General features: G+C 29.2%; 1 protein-coding gene and 1 long non-coding RNA gene across 3 annotated transcripts; one reads left to right on the top strand and one right to left on the bottom strand.

Moving 5' to 3' along the window:
* Positions 1-1,292: 1,292 nt before the first annotated feature.
* On the bottom strand, positions 1,293-2,016 carry LOC106304026. Of its 2 annotated transcripts, none has more exons than XR_001262608.1 (3): positions 1,874-2,016; positions 1,600-1,804; positions 1,293-1,465 (listed from the first exon to the last, which is right to left on the bottom strand). It is a non-coding gene; the product is annotated as an uncharacterized LOC106304026 (long non-coding RNA). The 2 variants fall into 2 exon arrangements; XR_001262609.1 differs by having other exon boundaries at positions 1,600-1,770.
* Positions 2,017-2,056: 40 nt separating this feature from the next.
* On the top strand, positions 2,057-7,895 carry LOC106302273 (ketohexokinase). The gene is made up of 12 exons (XM_013738819.1): positions 2,057-2,126; positions 2,200-2,289; positions 2,379-2,456; positions 5,496-5,570; positions 5,672-5,724; positions 5,888-6,038; positions 6,128-6,238; positions 6,682-6,808; positions 6,923-7,020; positions 7,144-7,270; positions 7,403-7,455; positions 7,615-7,895. The coding sequence occupies exons 1-12, from the start codon at positions 2,082-2,084 to the stop codon at positions 7,699-7,701; spliced, it is 1,095 nt and encodes a 364-aa protein (XP_013594273.1). The 5' UTR covers positions 2,057-2,081; the 3' UTR covers positions 7,702-7,895.
* The last annotated feature ends 10,902 nt before the right edge of the window (positions 7,896-18,797 follow it).

Here is an 18,797-nt window from a genome sequence, read left to right as displayed (position 1 = left end):
AGATGAGGTGTGTAAGAATTTACCTCTTTCAAGCTTGTCCATTTCTTCAAGGTCATCTAGTATCTGAGGATTTGTAAGCACTCTTGACTCCATTTTTATGTCTTGCTTCATCCACTGCTCTGTGCACATCAAAACCTCCACCATATAATGCGTCAAACAGCTCCTGTGAGGTTCTAGAAGCCGACCGGATGTACTAAAGGCACTCTCTGAAGCAACTGACGAGACTTGTATAGCTAGAACATCTTGAGCAATCTCAGACAAGATAGGAAACTTAACTGAGTTCTTTCTCCACCATGAGAGTACATCATACTCCATTCCAATCATCAAGTCAGGCTGTTCCACGGACTCCTTAAGGTATGTTTCCAGCTCATCCTTCTTTTCTCTAATCCCTATTTCGTTTAGCTTCTGCTTGTATCTAACATCCATCCTCTTGTAACCCACAAAGTCATCCACAACCTCCATCCTTTCAATGCTTTGGTCTCTCGGCTGAGTAGATTGGTCAGACTGAGATGATTGGTCACTTGGATCAACCCTGGGTCCATGTCGTGAACTGTACTCTTTGAACAAGCTCCTCAAGAGACACATCAAGGACTCATACATCTCCTTATAGTCAACTGTATCCAGCCCATACAACTCTTCGAAACACAGCTTTGCAAGCTCCAACTTATTGCTGGGGTCGAAAACAGTGGCAACAATTAACATCATGTTAATATTCTTCATGCCATTTCAATACTTTTCAAACTTCTTCAGCATCTCTGTGGCTTTAGACTTCATTTCAGAATCAGAGCTTGTGGAGAGACCTATCAGATTAGTCGCAATGGTTACAATCTCACCGTAGCACCTATAGGAATTGAGTGAAGTTGAGGCCGAGACCACCAGTGTCGAATTGTAGAAGATGACCAGAAATCGACACAGCTTCTCAATAGCATTCCAATCCCTTAGCTGAGGAGGTCCTACCTTTTTTTCTCCATTTTCCAACTCGCTAAAATGATCATTGTACAGCTTGTCTTCTACTTCCATCTTACTGAAAGCCACCTTGAACTTCAGAGCTGTTGACAACATTAGGTAGGTAGAATTCCACCTTGTCTTGACATCCAACGGTAGACTCCCCCTTGTGATCTTACCAGAGTCAACTTTCAACTCAAAAGAGCTCAACCTGTTAGCATGCGATCTAACATAGGAGACAGCATTGCGGATAGCAACGACATTGTGATCTATTTCAGCCATTCCATCCTTAACTATCAGATTAATTATATGGGCACTACATCTCAGGTGTAAAAACTCTTCGGTCTTCTGTAGTCCTTGTGTAGTGCTGCCAAACGTCGGATCTTGGAGGGAGAATACGCTTCACTTTGCTTGTCGCTCCACTAGCTCTCTCTGACTCTTTCCTTGTCTGGGTAGTATTGGGAGCTTGAATGTTTCCAGCATCATCTTTGTCTCGGCCAAATGATGATGTTGAGTCCATCTGAAAAAAAAATTAACATGCAAACCCCTGATCATAACCGATTCCATTTAAATCATAACGACATAACCTATTCAATTCAACTTAAAAAAAAAATAAGAACACAAAGAAGAACTGAAGAAACAGAAAAAAATAACCTCTGATTGGATTCTCGATTGCTCGTGTGAAGAAGAAGAAGATGGAGACGGTAAGACATTTATATAGGCCAGTTTGAGATTCTTAATGACGATGATCAGTAACCGAAGAGTTTTTTTTTGGAACTAGGGTTCGTGAATCACGCCTCACGCCGCTCGCCTCACGCCGCTCGCCTCACGCATGAAAGAGAAGAGACCGATGAGTTTTCTGCATCGGTATAAATGAATGTATGTATATGTAAGAGAAATATATAAATGCTCGGTATGTTTCGGTTACCTTGTCTTGATCTCGGTTTGAAACCGGACCGGACCATAGCCGAAATTTGTGGGCTTTAAAGTCCAATCGGTATTTTCTTTGGGTCCGCTACCGATCCAAAACCGATACTTCGGTGCGGGTTACACTATGGACTTCGGCTTCAGTATATTAGTCCCATCTCTATCTTCTGCTCTCCTACTTGGTATTAACGCAAGGGCGGAACTCAGACATGACATCTCGCTCCAATAAAGTAGTTCCGGGTCACCCGATCGTCGTGCGTATCTTTTTTTTTTATTCTCATGCTTCTTGTGACTTGGTGATAATGATTAGTTTCGCTACAATGGCAGCTTGGTTGTGGTCAACTTTGTTTGGATTACTTAGTTACTGTACCGTCTTTCCCAGTTCCCGACCAAAAGATCCGATGCACGAGCTTCAAGGTCCTTTCTATTTACAATGATGCTCTTAATGCTTCGTTGACTTTATTTGTTTCGAAAGTTTTCGCTGACATTTTCTGAATAATATACAGGTTCAAGGAGGTGGAAACACTGGGAATACTTTGACATGCGCTGCTCGTTTGGGTTTGGCTTCTAGGATCTTAGCTAAGGTTAGTACAATTTTGACTTTACTGTTTGACTTAGTTCTTGTTGAACCAAGTGTTATTATTTAAATAAGAGTATTGATGGCTGATCTGGAAGAAGATTAAGTATTAGTTTCTAAAGCATCTCCAACAATCATTTCCAGTTTTAAGAGGAACCACCCTTAGAACGAAAATTTAGAGGGATGTTGCAGCAATCTCCAGCCAGGGCCGGCTCATTAGGGGATAAGCGGTGCGACCGTCCCGGACCCGTCTGTGTCCTCGGTGCGACCGTCCCGGACCCGTCTCTGTCCTCGTATAATAATAATTAAGGGTTCAATTTTTTTTATAAATCTATATTTTTATATATAAAAAATTATAAATATAATAAATAAAATTGAAAAAAATCAAAATTATTTAATGTGTATATAGTTTTATTTTCTTACAAAATATTACTGATTAAATTTTAAAAATATTTTAAACATTATCTGCATATAAATTTTAGAGGGTAAAATTTTTTTTTTTGCCCTATGGCCCTTAACAGTGTTGAGCCGGCCCTGTCTCCAGCAATATTCTATCACATCATTTTGAATCTTTCTCGTTTATCTTTTATCTCTAGGAACTTCAACGCTTCTGTTGAATCGTTACGGAAATCAGCATTGTGTAATATCGTCTTCCTTGTGTAGGGAACTTTTGTTTATTGAATGAATGTTTGTGATAAAAAAAGGACGTCAGAGCATCTCTAACCCTACTATATATTTTATTCGAAAAATGGAGATATTCTAACCCCACTCTATATTTTATTTGAAAATAGAGTGGAAAATAGAGTATTAAATAAAAAATAAAGCATTACTCTATCAATAAAGTAATATTTTATTTTTTTGTTCATTATTTCAATTTGGAGTAAAATATGTAGTGATATTAGAGATACTTTTATTGCCCCAACGGTGATCCAGATTTAGAGATACTTTTATTGCCCCAATAGATTTAAAAGAAGTTATATTTTAAATCTAGTAGTCAATATTATTAATATTATATTATATTTTTATTTTTTATAAAATATTTTAATTAAAATTAATGAGAAAAATAAGTGTAAGTACTAAATATGATAAAATATATTAAACATATGCTTCTCATATACAAATTATCTGGACCAGAAGAAATCATAAATAGTGTTTTAAAAGGTGAAAATGCAATTTCAAATTTGAAATGCAATATCTAAACATAAAATTTTAAGAAATGAAGATATATGGAAAGAAAAAAAAGCCTCAAATTAAAATAGATAATGGTTTGTTTAGGCATGGGCATACGGATAACCGGTTCGGATCCGGGTCGGATTTTTCGGATTTCGGATATTTCGAAACTAGAGAAATTGGTACCGATCGGATAATTTAAAATTCTGGTTCGGATACAGTTCGGTACCTGTCGGATCCGGTTCAGATCCGATTACATCCGAACTAACCAAAAAATTAACGGATTCGGTCCGGTTCTTTGTATATACTAAACCATTTAACCCGATAGAACCGAATATAATCCAAAAGAACCAAAGATATTCTAAATATCCGAAAAACATAAACAAGATAACTAAAATTACAATACAATAAAATAACATAACCATTTTAATTTAACCAAAGCAAAGTTTAATCTCCAAAATGAAAACAAGCATAATAGATTACTAGGGTTATCTTAATTAAGGTTTAATTCATGTCTTTCGGGTACCCGTACAGATCCCGGATATTACATGTATCTGACCCGGTACCCGACCAAATTTTAAACCTTATCCAACCAGGTATTTTCCTACATCCGAATCCGATCCAAACCCGATTTTTCGGGTAATTACCGGTTCGGATCTTCGGATCCGAGAAATATGCTCATGCCTAGGTTTGTTGGAGATGTTCTTATTCAAGTTTCTCAACATAAATTATGCTAATATTAAAATTTGTTAACGGGAATACAAATTATATTAACATTTTATCACTGGATATTTAAAAATTTAAGAGACTTGAACCCAAAAAAATCAGCAATTTGTGTTCATATTTTCATAATTAAAAATTAATCTAATTTTGTATTGAAAAACTTTAAAAAAAAAGATTACCAATGCAAATGTTATCACAACTAGAACTCGAAGAGAAAACACCTTTGTTGATGTGATTTGGGGATTTGTGCTCTTTCCTTTAGAACATCTCTAGTGTAAAACTCTATTTTTTTTCTAAAATAGAATAAAATAGAATATGGATTAAAAATGTTTTAATTTTATTTTATTTCTCATTTCATAATGGAGTAATGAACAAACAAAAATAGAGGTACTCCATTTATGGAGTAGACTCATATTTTACTCCATTATGGAGTGGAAAATTCTATAGGGTTGGAGCATTTTTACTATGTACTCCATTTTACTCTATTTTGGAGTGAAAAATGGAGCGGAGAGGGAAATGTCTTTACAACATTGTTCACCAAAACAACTAAACTAAAAAAGCTATACATTAATAAAGTAGAAACTATGATATTATTAATTTATAGAGTAATTAATTTGCAAACAGATTATTTAAAAATTCTTTTATTAAAAAATATTTTATTTCATGATATCATATATTTATTAAATTTTATAGATTTATATTTCATTTATTTTAAATATATTCCTTGATAACTTATATAATTTGAATACATATGGTAGTATATATATATATATATATACTGTATATGTAAAACGACAAAATAACACCAAAATATTTCAAAAACGATGAAATTCATTTGGAAGAAAAATATATTATAAAATGTCTTTTATGTTTATATAAAACTATATATAGTCGATGACCAAAAAATCTATATAATCATTATTACATATAATTTTAATGAGATTTTATATTTAACATAATTTTTAAAAAGATATTATTGTCATATTTTACATTGGTCTAATTTGGAACTGAAATAATTTATAATTTATCATATTTTGTTGTTGAAAAAGAGCATAATTTATCGTATTTATTAGTTTATTAGGTATTAATTTATAGAGTTTATGTTATATAAACATAAAATTTCATCAAAATAAAATTGGAAATATGGTTTTAGGTTGCTGATGATTCTCAAGGGAGATGGATGCTAGAGGAACTAGAATCTAGCGGCGTCGATACTTCCTTTTGTGTGGTAACATCACTAAAGTTTGATAAGTGATACAATATACATATATACTGTATATCAGTCAACGTAGATAAAACAACAATCCTATATTTTTTTTTCCTTCTCAGACAGCTAAAGATGGAGTTTCACATTTTAATTACGTCATTGTAGATAACCAAACGTGGGTAAACAAACAGTCTTTTGTCATGTTGTATCTATGTGCTGTTATTAATTTAAAGTTTTTGTTTTTCTAATCATGCAAGTATAATATGTCCAAAGAAGCGCATTAGGTAAACTAATAATGCGTTTGATACTGTTCTTATAAGTTATAACCAAACATGTAGGAATACTCGCACGTGCGTTTTCACACCAGGATATCCTCCTTTGCTCCCAGATGACCTTACAGAATCCCTCCTTTCAGATGTGCTTGATAGGGTGAGAGTTATACATGTAACTGGGAGGTCTCGAGAAACCGAATTGCTTCTTGCGCAAAAGGTGAATAAATGCTCTCTGCTCATTCAGGCATTTATATATATAGTAATTACGGATGATTGTTTCTAAGAAGATTTGTAATTCTTATGCAGGCACATAGCAAGAATGTATCCATCTTAATCAACGCAGAGAAAAGACGGGAGGGACTAGATAAGCTCCTTGACTTAGCTGATTATGCCGTTTGCTCTACTCACTTCCCTCAGGTTAGAGAGTTCTCAGAACATTTTTCTAAAACTATGGATCAGATGGCTTAACGGATCATGTGTGGTTAGTTCAAATGGAAAAGAACACAAAGCAAAACCCAAATTTCACAAGATGAAGTTAAACTTGGGAGAAAACTAATATTAGATTATGTGGTTTCAGTTTGGAAGATTATGAGATCTCGTATTATATTGAATGTTGGTACTTGGTACCATACATTTGTTACTGTAGTTATATACAGTATAGAAAGTTTCTGAAAAGCTGAATACAGTGTATGGAATCTTTAACTTATGAGAGCTGAAAAGAACCTTGCAATGTGTCATCTACTCTTTATGACATCTGAAACTCTTGCAAGTTATTAGTTTATATAACGAGTTGGTGCATATGCTCTTGAATCAGCATATAATCCTAAAAGATGTGACTTGTTTAATGTTGAGTAAAACAGGATTGGACTGGGTCACCATCATCCCCTAGTGCGCTTCTCTCTATGCTCATTAGACTACCGAAGCTAAAGTTTGTAATCATGACTTTGGGGGAAGACGGTTGTGTGATGCTCGAGAGATGTCCCAATGGTGAGTTCTTGTCGATTTCCTTATTTGCAAAATTACACGATTACTTCTTGTGTTTGCCATTTCTAATTATTAAAATTAATTAAGACATTTCCTTTCTTTTCCAAATAACTTCAGAGGTTCCAGAATCAGAAGAAACAGACATCGATGAACTACACGAGTCTCTGAAGCAAAGCACAGACTTTACAAGTGTTTTACCGGTCTGCAATTCATCGGTAAATAACAATTTGAGATGCATATTTATCGCAAGTTTCACTTATATATTTTTATGAAAATATCTAATTTATATTTCCTTTTCAAAAAATAAAAAATCTTTATATTTCTCTTGCCATTTTCAGATGGTTACTAGACTGAAAGGAAATGTTACAGGGAGATTGTATATCGTAACAGCTGAGAAAATACCTTCATCGGAGCTTATGGACACAACAGGGGCAGGAGATGCGTTCACTGGAGGTTTGCTCTATGGTAATAATAAACTAAGTGTTATGCCAAATGCATTAAACCGAATCTAACCGATCGAGTTCTATTTTCAGTCTTGTTCTTCCTTACATTTTGGTCCGTCGTTTCACACTTTTTGTTCATCTAATATTCTCATAGGTTTGTGCACAGACATGACTTTAGAAGAAACGCTGACATTTGCATCTCGAGTAGTAAGTTTGCTTCTTCTGTGTTTCGTCTTGATGCAAATTCTTCTGAAGTTCAAGTTGGCAAACAATTGTACAAGCTCTTTGTTTTGTCATGACGCGAATTTCACAACTCTAGTGTTACGTGTTTTTGTTTGGATTGTGAAGTATGTTTGCGTTTTGTAGGCTGCTTGTTGCTGCAGAGGTTTAGGGGCTCGAACAACTCTTCCATTCCGTACTGATCCAAATGTTGCAGCTTTCTTGGGAGCATGATCATAATTTGTTTGTCCTTGACGGCTCAACACTCAAGGTCAAGGTCTTAAAATGGGTCTTTATATATTTGTATTTTATCAAATGTGAAATAAAATAGTTGATTTGAAAAATAAAAATAAATTATTGTTTCAACGATTGTATAAATCATGACATCGTCGTACTTTACGTGTGTATCATGTGAACTTGTAATAATAAATAAAGTATTTTGTATTAAACAATTATATGGGATGACTATTCATGCGGTGGCTTTACACTAATTGAAAACAATATTGAATAGGCGGTGAGGAAATAATAAATACAAGATCTGCGAGTTATACGGAAATGAAATAACAGTGACAGAGCCAATGTATTGGCAAGCGGATCAATTGACCTAGGTGCATTTATTAATTAGTATTATTTTTTTACTTGTATAGTTCTTTAAAATCTACATAATTATTGTAAATTTTAGCTAAATGACCCCTAATTTATATTAACTTCAAAACTGATCCTCCTAAAACATTTTCCTAACTCCACCATTGGGGATAAACATTATATATATATACATATATATTATTTTATGTATTATATATTTTTACGTATTATGAAATAAAAATTATACTGTATATTGAATAATTAAAAAGTCAGTAATTATTACATATATAACTAAATTGGTGCGAACATATAAATAAATTTTATTAATATTTTTTCCTATTTGATAGGATATATATAATTAAATTTAAATGATATTAACATATATAGTATATTTTTAATATGAATATCATTAAATGATATGCTTTCTACTCATATGGTTTTTTGATCATTTGTATCGTTTATAACAAAAACTTTAAACTACTGATAACAAAATTTTCATTGTGGGATATATTTTTAGTAATTTCTAATTTTTTAAAAAAATTAAGTTGTCAATGTTCGTTCAAAGCTTTTATCAAAAAAAAATATTTCAAAGTAAATTTTGAAAATTAAAATATTTATGTATTATATGGTATATAATTTAATTTAAAACTATATATACATATATATATATATATATATATATATTATATATCTTAATATTAATAATTATTAAATGAGACTTTCTACTTACATGATTTTGTAATTATTTATATTTTGTCATAACAAAAATTTTAAACCATGGATCACAAAATTTGAATGTGAGACTTTTAACAGTTTCAGTAATTTACAGTAATTTTAAAAAATTTAAAATATAACGTATACAGAAAAATCTAAATTTTTATTATATGGCTAATGTGGTTTTTAATTTATTTTAATAGTTTAAAATCAAATAAATATGATAGAAGATATTATGAAATCTTTATTATTCAGTTGAGTCAGTTCTTGTACAACAAATAGCAAGACCTAATATTACACGTTTTTAATATTAGATCTTATTATTGAAAAATCTAAATTTTTATTTTATGGCCAATGTCAGTTCTTCACATTACCAACAAATAGCGAGGAAAAATAAATCGGTGTATATTCCTTGTACAATAACAACCAAGTAATTAGACGCATAATGATGGTTTATAGCAACAAATAAACAACGAAAGACGAGTAAGAAATTATGTTGCTAAGTCTGTAAATTACCAACGCTATATCAATGAAATTACGGTAGAACCTCTATAAATTAATACTCGATAAATTAATATATACTAAAAATTTCTATAAAACAATATAATTTTATAATCCCAAATTGATTTTTTGGTTCAATTAGTATATCGAAAAATTAATATCTCTATAAATTAATAAAAAAAATTATAGTTTTGGTATAGTCCCAACATTATTAATTTATAGAGGTTTCACTGTATTTGTTTCGAATTAGCAACGAAAGTACAACAAACTTTACAACATATTAAAAATGTAGTTGAGCCTGTGTTATTTGTGATATACGTTCTTTTTTGCAACGAAATATACTTTAGTTAAACTGAATAAAAAATAACGGTGTAAATAATTGTTGGTATTCTTTTGGTAAATCTAACAACGAAATACCAACAAAATTTTCTATTTAAAAATGGTTTATATTTATAAAAAATTGTTTAGAGTTTTTTATATTAGTATAGACAAGATAGGAGCCCGTTGCGTTGAAACGGATTTGTTTTGCTGTTTTAATTTAATAAAACTCATAAAATAATAAATCATTTTATTATAGTATTATGATTGTTTTTTTGCATATGTTGTTTGAGATTTATTTTATAATTAAAATCCGTTTTCACACATAATTTCAAATTAATATTTGTATTTTATAATCATGGTGCGTAGATGAGTTGTTATAAACTTTATACTAAGGATTAGAGAAAATACTATACATAAACATTTAAACTGAACACAATCCGAAATAAGAAATAAAAAATAAAATTAAATGAAAGTCAAATACACCAATCGAATTAATGACAAACATTATACATGTTCTTATGTACAAATTTAATGTTTTATTAAATAAGTCTTTAAAATTTTATTTTGATAGGATTTTTAAAAATGAAAACATTCTATTTTATAAATCTCCTTTTTATTTACAATTAAAAAATAAAAAAACATATTAAATACTCTTTTACAATTTTGTTTAAAATTAAAAAGGTAAATTACTGTCATATAACCTATTACAACTATCTTCTCTTTAGAATTTCAGAAAAAAATATATTGCTATCAAATAATTATTTTTAGTTATTAATAAATAAATTTAAAACTGCTATTTATACAATTCGTATCAATACTAATTTTACACTTATTTTGTTAATTAAATAATTTTTAGTATCATGTTCATCAACAAACACTATCTTAAAAATATTATACAAATTTCTTCTATTTAGGATTTTTTTATAAAAAAGGAAAACAACTACTCCCTCTGTTACATATTAAGCGTCGTTTTAGACTTGTGCACACAGATTAAAGAAACAATTAATTTTGCATGTTTTCTATATAAAAACACAATTATCTTTACACCTAACCATATTTCAACCAATAGAAAAACAAATAACAGAATAAAATTAATAAATTTTGCATTGAAAACAGAAAACGACACTTATTTTGTAACAAATTGTTTTCTCAAAAACAACACTTAATATGAAACGGAGGGAATATTAAATATTCTTTTACAGTTTTGTAGGATTTTAGAAAAGGAAATTAATATTACATAATCTTTTACAATTATATTTTGTCTACGATTTAAAAAAATAAATTTTTTTATCAAATAATTATTTCCAGTTAATATTAACTATTTTTAAAAGTTGCAATTTTAATAATTCATTTTTTCAATATCATTAATATGTTTACAATTTTTCTTGTTAATTGAATAATTTTTACTATCATGTTTATCATTAAATTTTTGAAATAAAAATTACTATTAAACAAAATTTTACAATTCTCTCTAGTCACGAATTAAAAAAAAGAAAAATCAAGATTCTTAATTGGTTAAGATTAGAAAATAATTTTCTTTTAGAAATCTCTTTTATTTAAGATTTTAGGAAAAGAAGAAGTTATTTTCACGTATTGGAAGTTTTTATTGACACATTTCCAATCTAATTTTTTTAATTAATACATATCACAATCATATCAGGTGAAATATTTGAAGTTAATTTTGGTTTCTATTTTTTAACACAAAATTATTAAAAATTAAATTTAGTTAATTATAATAAAAATAAGATTACTTTTACGTTTTTATTTTATTTAGACATTTAAAAATGAAATTTAGTTATTTATTTCTTTTATATTTTTATACAACTATTTTATTTTTAATAGAAAATTATGTTTAATTATTTATATATTTTGTTTTATACATACAAATACATCTTTATTATATTTACACATATTCATGTACGACAGTAACATCAAAATCAAAAGTTATTTTAGCATCATAAGATGTATAATAAAAATAATAAAAAGTTGAGTTGTATCAAAAAATTAAAAGAAAATACTCAGGTAAATACTTTCATGTAAATACTATTGTGTTTTGTAAAAATAATATGTGAAAGCTTAAACCTAAATAAATATGTAAAATATTTGTAGCTATTTTTTGTCATAATTTTTTAACATACAATTATCTATTAAAAAAGAAATTTATTACTTATAAGAAAATAATAAGAGTACTTTTACAATTTTATTTTAATTATGCTTTTAAAAAAAGTAATATTATTTATTTAAAGTTAGTTTTTCTTCATGTTTTTATTAAATAGTTTATTGTACTTGTAGGATTTTACAATCGTTTTTGTTTAACATTTTTTTCTTAAAAGTTAATGTTTATCTTTTATAATTCTCTATCTTTATTATCTTTTGAAACAAACATTATAATAAAAAATAATAATAACAATAATAATAATAATAATAATAATAATAATAACTAGTTTTTGATCTGCGCGTCCGCGCAGGTGTTATATCAATATTTTTTATAGTTTTTGATAGTATTTATTTTTGACATTTATTGGTATTAAATATTAATTTGATATATCATTCATTCAGAATTTTGTTTTGCTTATATGAAGTAATTTTATTTATTGTGTCAAGCCAACAATTGGATTAATTGCTTATATATACTCTTTCCGTTTCACTATAAATGTCGTTATAACTTAACATTTTTATTTCAAAATAAGTGTCGTCTTAAAATTTCAATGCAAAACTTATTAATAAGTTTTTCCTGTTTATTTTTTTTATTGGTTGAAATATGGTTAGGTGTATAGTTAATTGTGTTTTTTATTTTGGAAATATACAAAATCACTTGTTTTCTTAATAGGTGTGCATAAATCTAGAACGACAATTAAAATGAAACAGATGAAATATTTGTCTTATTTAATTTACATTGGCATATAGTTATATAAAATTGCATGAACTAACATATGTAAGTAGCCTTTTTTATTTAATATAATTTTATAAAATTGACTCTTTACATGGGATTGTAAAGTTTTAGTTATTAAATAACAAATAATGAGGAGTAGACTATAATATCATACATAATATTTTGATGATCAATTATCTCCATTTGCTAACAGGGAAAATATCCGAAAATAAGACTTTTTATATAATATAAGGATTTATATAATATCAGAAAATAAAATAACTCACGAGTATATGTATACAAAGTTATTTTCATTTCCTATTTTCAGAATATACAAAGTATAAGGTTTAGAAAGTATATAATATACAAAGGGAAAATTTAATATTTACCATTTTCATGGTACCAATTTTCATCTTTACCACCATTAAAGGGACATTTTCAAAAAACTTTCTTCTTTAATTGGCAAAAGACTCATATACTCTTGTTCTTTATATATATAATAAATCATTTTTAAATAAAAAATAGAAAAATAAAATAAAATAATATATTTTTTTATGTTTTTGAATTATAGTTTTTCAAATTAGATTTTTTTATAATTTTTTTTTGAATTTTCTTTTTGCAAAATTTCTTTTTGAATATCAAAATTTATGTTTCAAACAATTTTTTAATTTTTTTTAATATTTTAAGTATTTATTTATATATTTATTATAATCTTAAATTTCACATTTCAAAAACCATACCACACCCCTCAACTCTAAGCTCTAAGTTTAGATTAGTTAATCATAGAGATATAAGTGTTTTTTATCCTTCATTAAAAATGAAAGTAAAAGTGGTTAGTGTAAACATGAAAAGTTGTACTATGAATGCGGTATTTGTGAGAATTTCCCGTATACAAACTTTATCTATAACGTTTAAAAAAGGGGTCCAAGTTATTTTAATTTCCTATTATTGATTCTATTATTAATTAATATATATCATAGCGTTTTATAATATTGTTTCTATTAGTTTTGGAATATTTTGATTTTTAATATAATATTTGATTTTCTTGTGGTAAGTAAGTGATTGTAGTCTCTTACGTTTAAGGTATAGCTATATTTTAGGAATTTGATAGTTATACATTAATCATGTCATAAATAGTAGGAACAATTTTAGGAAGTAAATAATATTGTTAGTGATCTAATCGTAGAAAAAATAAACCATTTTGATCTATTGTGTTCGTACCTAAACTATATAATATAAAACTTCTTCATATTCAACGTAAGTTTAACTCTGAGTACAATGATCAATTTGTGATGAATCAGAGTTAGTTTTCTGATAAGTTGAGTTTGGGTTTACATACGTTGTTTCTTTGGTAAACTAATTTAATTGACCAGACAATTGAATTGGAGGAGAAAGAACAAACGAAGTAGTGGAGGAGTATTTAAAAAAATAATCGGTTACTTTTATTAGAATATATATAATAAATTATTGGACTGTGTATAATGTATCGATTTAATCAAGGTATGTGATGGTCAAAGGAAAGTAATTAGATTGTCTACCGGACAGGTTGGTTTAGCGATTTTATTAGTCTACAAAATTAATGGGTTAAGGAATTCGTAAAACTACTGTGTTTTGGTCAGTGGCATGCTATTGTAATTATTGAGGAAAACTTAGGGTTAAATCAAATTTGTACTTCACTTTTAATAGATTAGATAAGACTATTAAATAATATTTATAATTAATTTTTTTTAAAATCGTTTTTATTATTTTAGTATATATATTTTTGATTATGATATAGTTTAACACATATCACATTTTTAAATATATAGCTACCATGTGTCACAATCATGTTAATTATCAGTTTGAAGAACCAAGCTCAATATAATCTTTTATAATTATTTTTTATTAAAAGTTTAAAAATTATATTAAATAAATTGTTTTCAAATCTATTTTTTAGGATTTTCAAAAACGGAAAATTTCTAAAAACATTACTTCTAAATATTTTTAAAAATCGTTTTTACTATTAAATAATTTTTAAAAGTAGTTTTTTCAAAATTCGTTTTTATTATCTTATTATATATATTTTTAATCATTATATATTTAAACACATGTCACAATATTAAAAAAAAAAAATAACATACTCATACTGGCTCTGTAAACCAAACTGGTAAATGTACATCCATGTGAACGACGAAAGACGATTGTTTTTTGGCACTCCGTGCTAGACTATCCGCCTTTTGATTCTCCGTCTGGGGTACATGAATGATCTCTGAACTGAGGAAACATGTCTTCAACATCTTTATATCTTCCGGATAACTTTCAAACGCTGGCCATTCTTCTAGTTCCAAAACCATCTTCACCAATTGAGAAAAATCCGTAGCAAACGTGACCTGATATTGATGTAAGTTTCTCATACACTCCATTGCACATATTAAAGCTTCCATCTCCGAATGGAGGGGTGAAAGACAAGACGAATATTTCTTGCACCCAACAAACCATCGAATCCCTCAAGAATACTATATCAACCCTGGCCTGAATAATACTCTTTATCTTTCCACGAACCATCTATAAAGCACCAGCGACCTACACTCCTCGAAGAGTGCATTAGAAGAAAAATTATTATCGAATAATCTTTTGCAATTATCTTTTGATAAGGATTTAAAAAAATAGAAATTATTATTAAATAATATATATATAATAAGATTTTTAATAAAATTTGTTTTTGTTAATATCTTTGTATATATATTTTTACTTATGAGACAGATTAATATATGTCACAATCTTAAATATATAATTGCTATGTGTCGCGATCATGTTAATTAGCAACTTTGAAGAATCAAGTTTTTTTTGTTTTTTGAGTAAATAAGAATCAAGCTTTATATAATAAGATTCTAACCGAATATAATTATAAACTTTTGGTATGTAATATTATGCTGTTGTGTTTGTCATTATCTTCTTTTGTTATTGACTATTTACGTTCTGTTACATTATAATTCAATACATTTTTCAGAACTTGCAACCTTGCTTATATACTGAATTCTCAACTTCTTAAAATTTTATGTTTATGTATTCATACCATTATTTTACCATTTAACTGAGTTTGTGTTCATGTTATGTAAACATTGATGTTTGTACCTTACAAATGTCACAAACACTAGAAAATGAATCGATCGTTTACGAGAACCACCATCGACCTCATTACAAATTAATAAATTGATAACACCAAAATTTAACATAGTTTTTAATAGTTTTAATCGAATAACACAAAAATCATTATAACATGTACATCTTTATAGCTCTTTATAAATAGATAACTTAATAAGAACCCTTTTATAAATAGATAAACATGCATTCGTTGTTAATCCGTTGGAAAAAAATATTAAGAGTTAACAACATTTTTCTTTGGAATTCGTTGTAAATATACAAAGATTTACTATAAAATTCTTGTGATCCTAAATGCCAAATGACATCACACCTATATGTTAAGAACATTGCAACGAGTACCAATGAAATCTTTTGATTCTAAACCCTAAATGGATAGCATGCTTATGGTCTAAATTAACAATGATTTCTTTGAGTATTTGTTGTAGATATAACAACGAATTACCCTGAAATTTTTGTGACTCAAAAACTTAAGTTTTACAGTACGACAATGATATTAAAAGAACACAATTGATGTGATATCATTGGTATGTAAAATTAAATAGGGAATTTGACTTTTACCAAATTGTAAGTTTCACACGCTGAGGAAAATAAGAGCACGTAAAATTATGTTTTTTTTTTTTTTTTTTTTGTAATCCAGCAGGGGTTCCCCACTTACGTGGGTCATTCCCCTGGACCCGGTTAGGCAGCGGTCCACTTCACCCGGGAGGGCTGTACCTGGGCTGGGGATAAGTCCCAACACCCAGTACCGCATTTGGTGACAGAATGGGCAGTTCGCCTCCGCCTGGCGTCGAACCCGTGAGCATGACAATTGGCCCACAGGGTTCTTACCAAGTGAGCTACCTCATCCCGTCACGTAAAATTATGTTGTTAATTCGTTGCCAATAATGTTCTAGATCCACGGCGGCTCTAAGATAACCGGTTAAATGGCATGGTGGTTATGGCTTCCTTTGGTGAAAGATTGACGTAGTTAGGGGTGGGAGTTCGAGTATTCATTCAGGTTGGATTTAAGTCTATACGGTTTTCGGTCTATTAAGGTATTTATAAATTTGAGTTCGGGTTCGATTCAGATCTTTGCGGAAATTATTTTAAAAAATTAATATTCACATATGCTTTAAATTTCTCAAAATATAAAATAAAAATAATATACATATAAATTTGAATAATATATGCCAAATAACCTTAACTTAACATAAAAATTGGTTTGGCTATAGATATTTCAAGTATTTTTGGTATTTTAAGTATCCATTAGCTATTTTAAACATTTGATTTTGGCTATTTATATATATTTTAATTATTTTAGAAAACTTCAAAATATCTTATATATTTGGTATTGAATAAAAATATTTAATATATCCGATTCTGATATATTCGGATACCCGAAATATATCGGTTCGAATGAGTTCAGTTCCATTTTTTTTTATACCAAAATTTTGAAACCGTTCGGATATCTAACTAATTTTGGTTCGGATTCAATACTATTTTTCGGATCAGATTCAATTCGATTTTTCGGGATTAGATTTTTTCTCAGCCCTAGACGTAGCGGTGGTTTTTATATTCAGTTCTGGTCCGACGTGGCGAAGCCAGTAGAAAGACTAGACACCCCATGCACCCACAATATTTTTAATTGTTTTTGTATTTCTTAACAAATTTATCATATATGTGTATTACAGTTTATAAGTTTATACCCATTAAAGCATTACCCAGTAAGAAAACGTTCTAGATTCGCCCCATCAGCGCTTCTACTCTTAGCTTGCATGCTTTGGGGACGACGAAGTAAGAGCGAGTCTGGGGTTTGCTAGCTGTTATGGATGCCAGTTAGTGGCAGACTGAGGCTTAGGCCAATCCACGCGCAGGCTCCAAACTGCGAAGTCGTCTAAATATGTTTGGTTCTTCTTTGCCTTGCACTTCTCTATTTTATTTTCAGGTTACTTCAAGCTAGTTGGCATCTCTGTCACATTTAGGTGGTGTTTTCTTTAGACCATCCCCATTAGCGATGCGGGGTGGAGTTTGCCACATGGGTTTTTCTTTTATATTTTTTTTATTTTTTATTTGTTTGTTTAAAAAAAAAGAATATTAATAAAGTAACCAATCGTGGGTCGCTACGTGTCGTGGGATTCACGAAAACAGTGATGAACCGCCTCTTGCGGATGAACCCCGACGAGACCAGTCCATCAAGCTCACAATATTGTATTATTATTTTTTCTTGGGGAGTGTGTGAACTCGTTCTTAAAACTCTCAATGGGCATGCTCTTATATCTTCTACGTGTTTGTCTAGTTTCTTCTTCGGTGAAAGTAGCTCCACTGTTCTGGCTCGTGTTTCTTGGTGCTCCGGTTTGGTAATAACTGCAGTTGGCGTGGCGGCCTCTTCGGTGGTTTGCTTCGACGGGTTTTTTTCAGCAGCGGACAGCACCCCTAGCCTTCCATTTTGTTCTCGACTAAGGTTTTGTTATTCTTTTTTTATTTTAATTTCTTTTCTTTTGTGTTTTTATTTTTATTAGCTGTCACTATATCTTACTCTCCGTGCTTCATAATAAATGTCATTTTAACATTTTTTTTTGTTTCACAGAAAATGTCACTTTATAATTCTAATGCAAATTATACTTACTTTCAACTGAAAATTAATTACAAACTGCATTGATTTTATAAATAATTTTAATTATCTCAAAAACTATTGGTCAAATAGATGTAATTAATAACAACTTAAAAACATTTCAATCACTTTCTTAATCTGTGTGAAAAATATCAAAATGACACTTATTAAAAAAATGAGAGAGTAATAAAAGACCAAAAATTTTAAAATATGAAAATTTTTCAAAAGAAAGACAGTATAGGTAATTAAACGAGCTGAAGGTTAAGGCTGAAAAAAGACAAGGTCCTACAACGCAAAAATGGCTTAAAATTTTCAAAATAAAGAACATGATCATTGTTGTTTGTTTGGGTGTTTTGGCTTTTGTTTTCATCTAACACATAATATTTTTTTTTTTTTTTTTTTTTTTTCATCTAACACATCATACTTCACAAAGATGAACGAAACACTCGTGTTTGATAACTAATTGTTTGGAAAGTGTTATTTTAACAAAACTTGAAGTATTACGATTTTTTCGTTGCGAAAGTAAACAATACTATAGATTATTAGTCTTCTTCCCATTGAACAAAATTTAATTAGACGGTTTAGTCAGCGGTTTGGCGTTCA

This window comes from Brassica oleracea, chromosome C7 (assembly GCF_000695525.1).
Source record: "Brassica oleracea var. oleracea cultivar TO1000 chromosome C7, BOL, whole genome shotgun sequence".
Lineage (NCBI taxonomy): Eukaryota > Viridiplantae > Streptophyta > Magnoliopsida > Brassicales > Brassicaceae > Brassica > Brassica oleracea.
The sequence above is the reverse complement of the archived record's forward strand: the minus strand, read 5'-3'. Positions and strand labels throughout refer to the sequence as shown.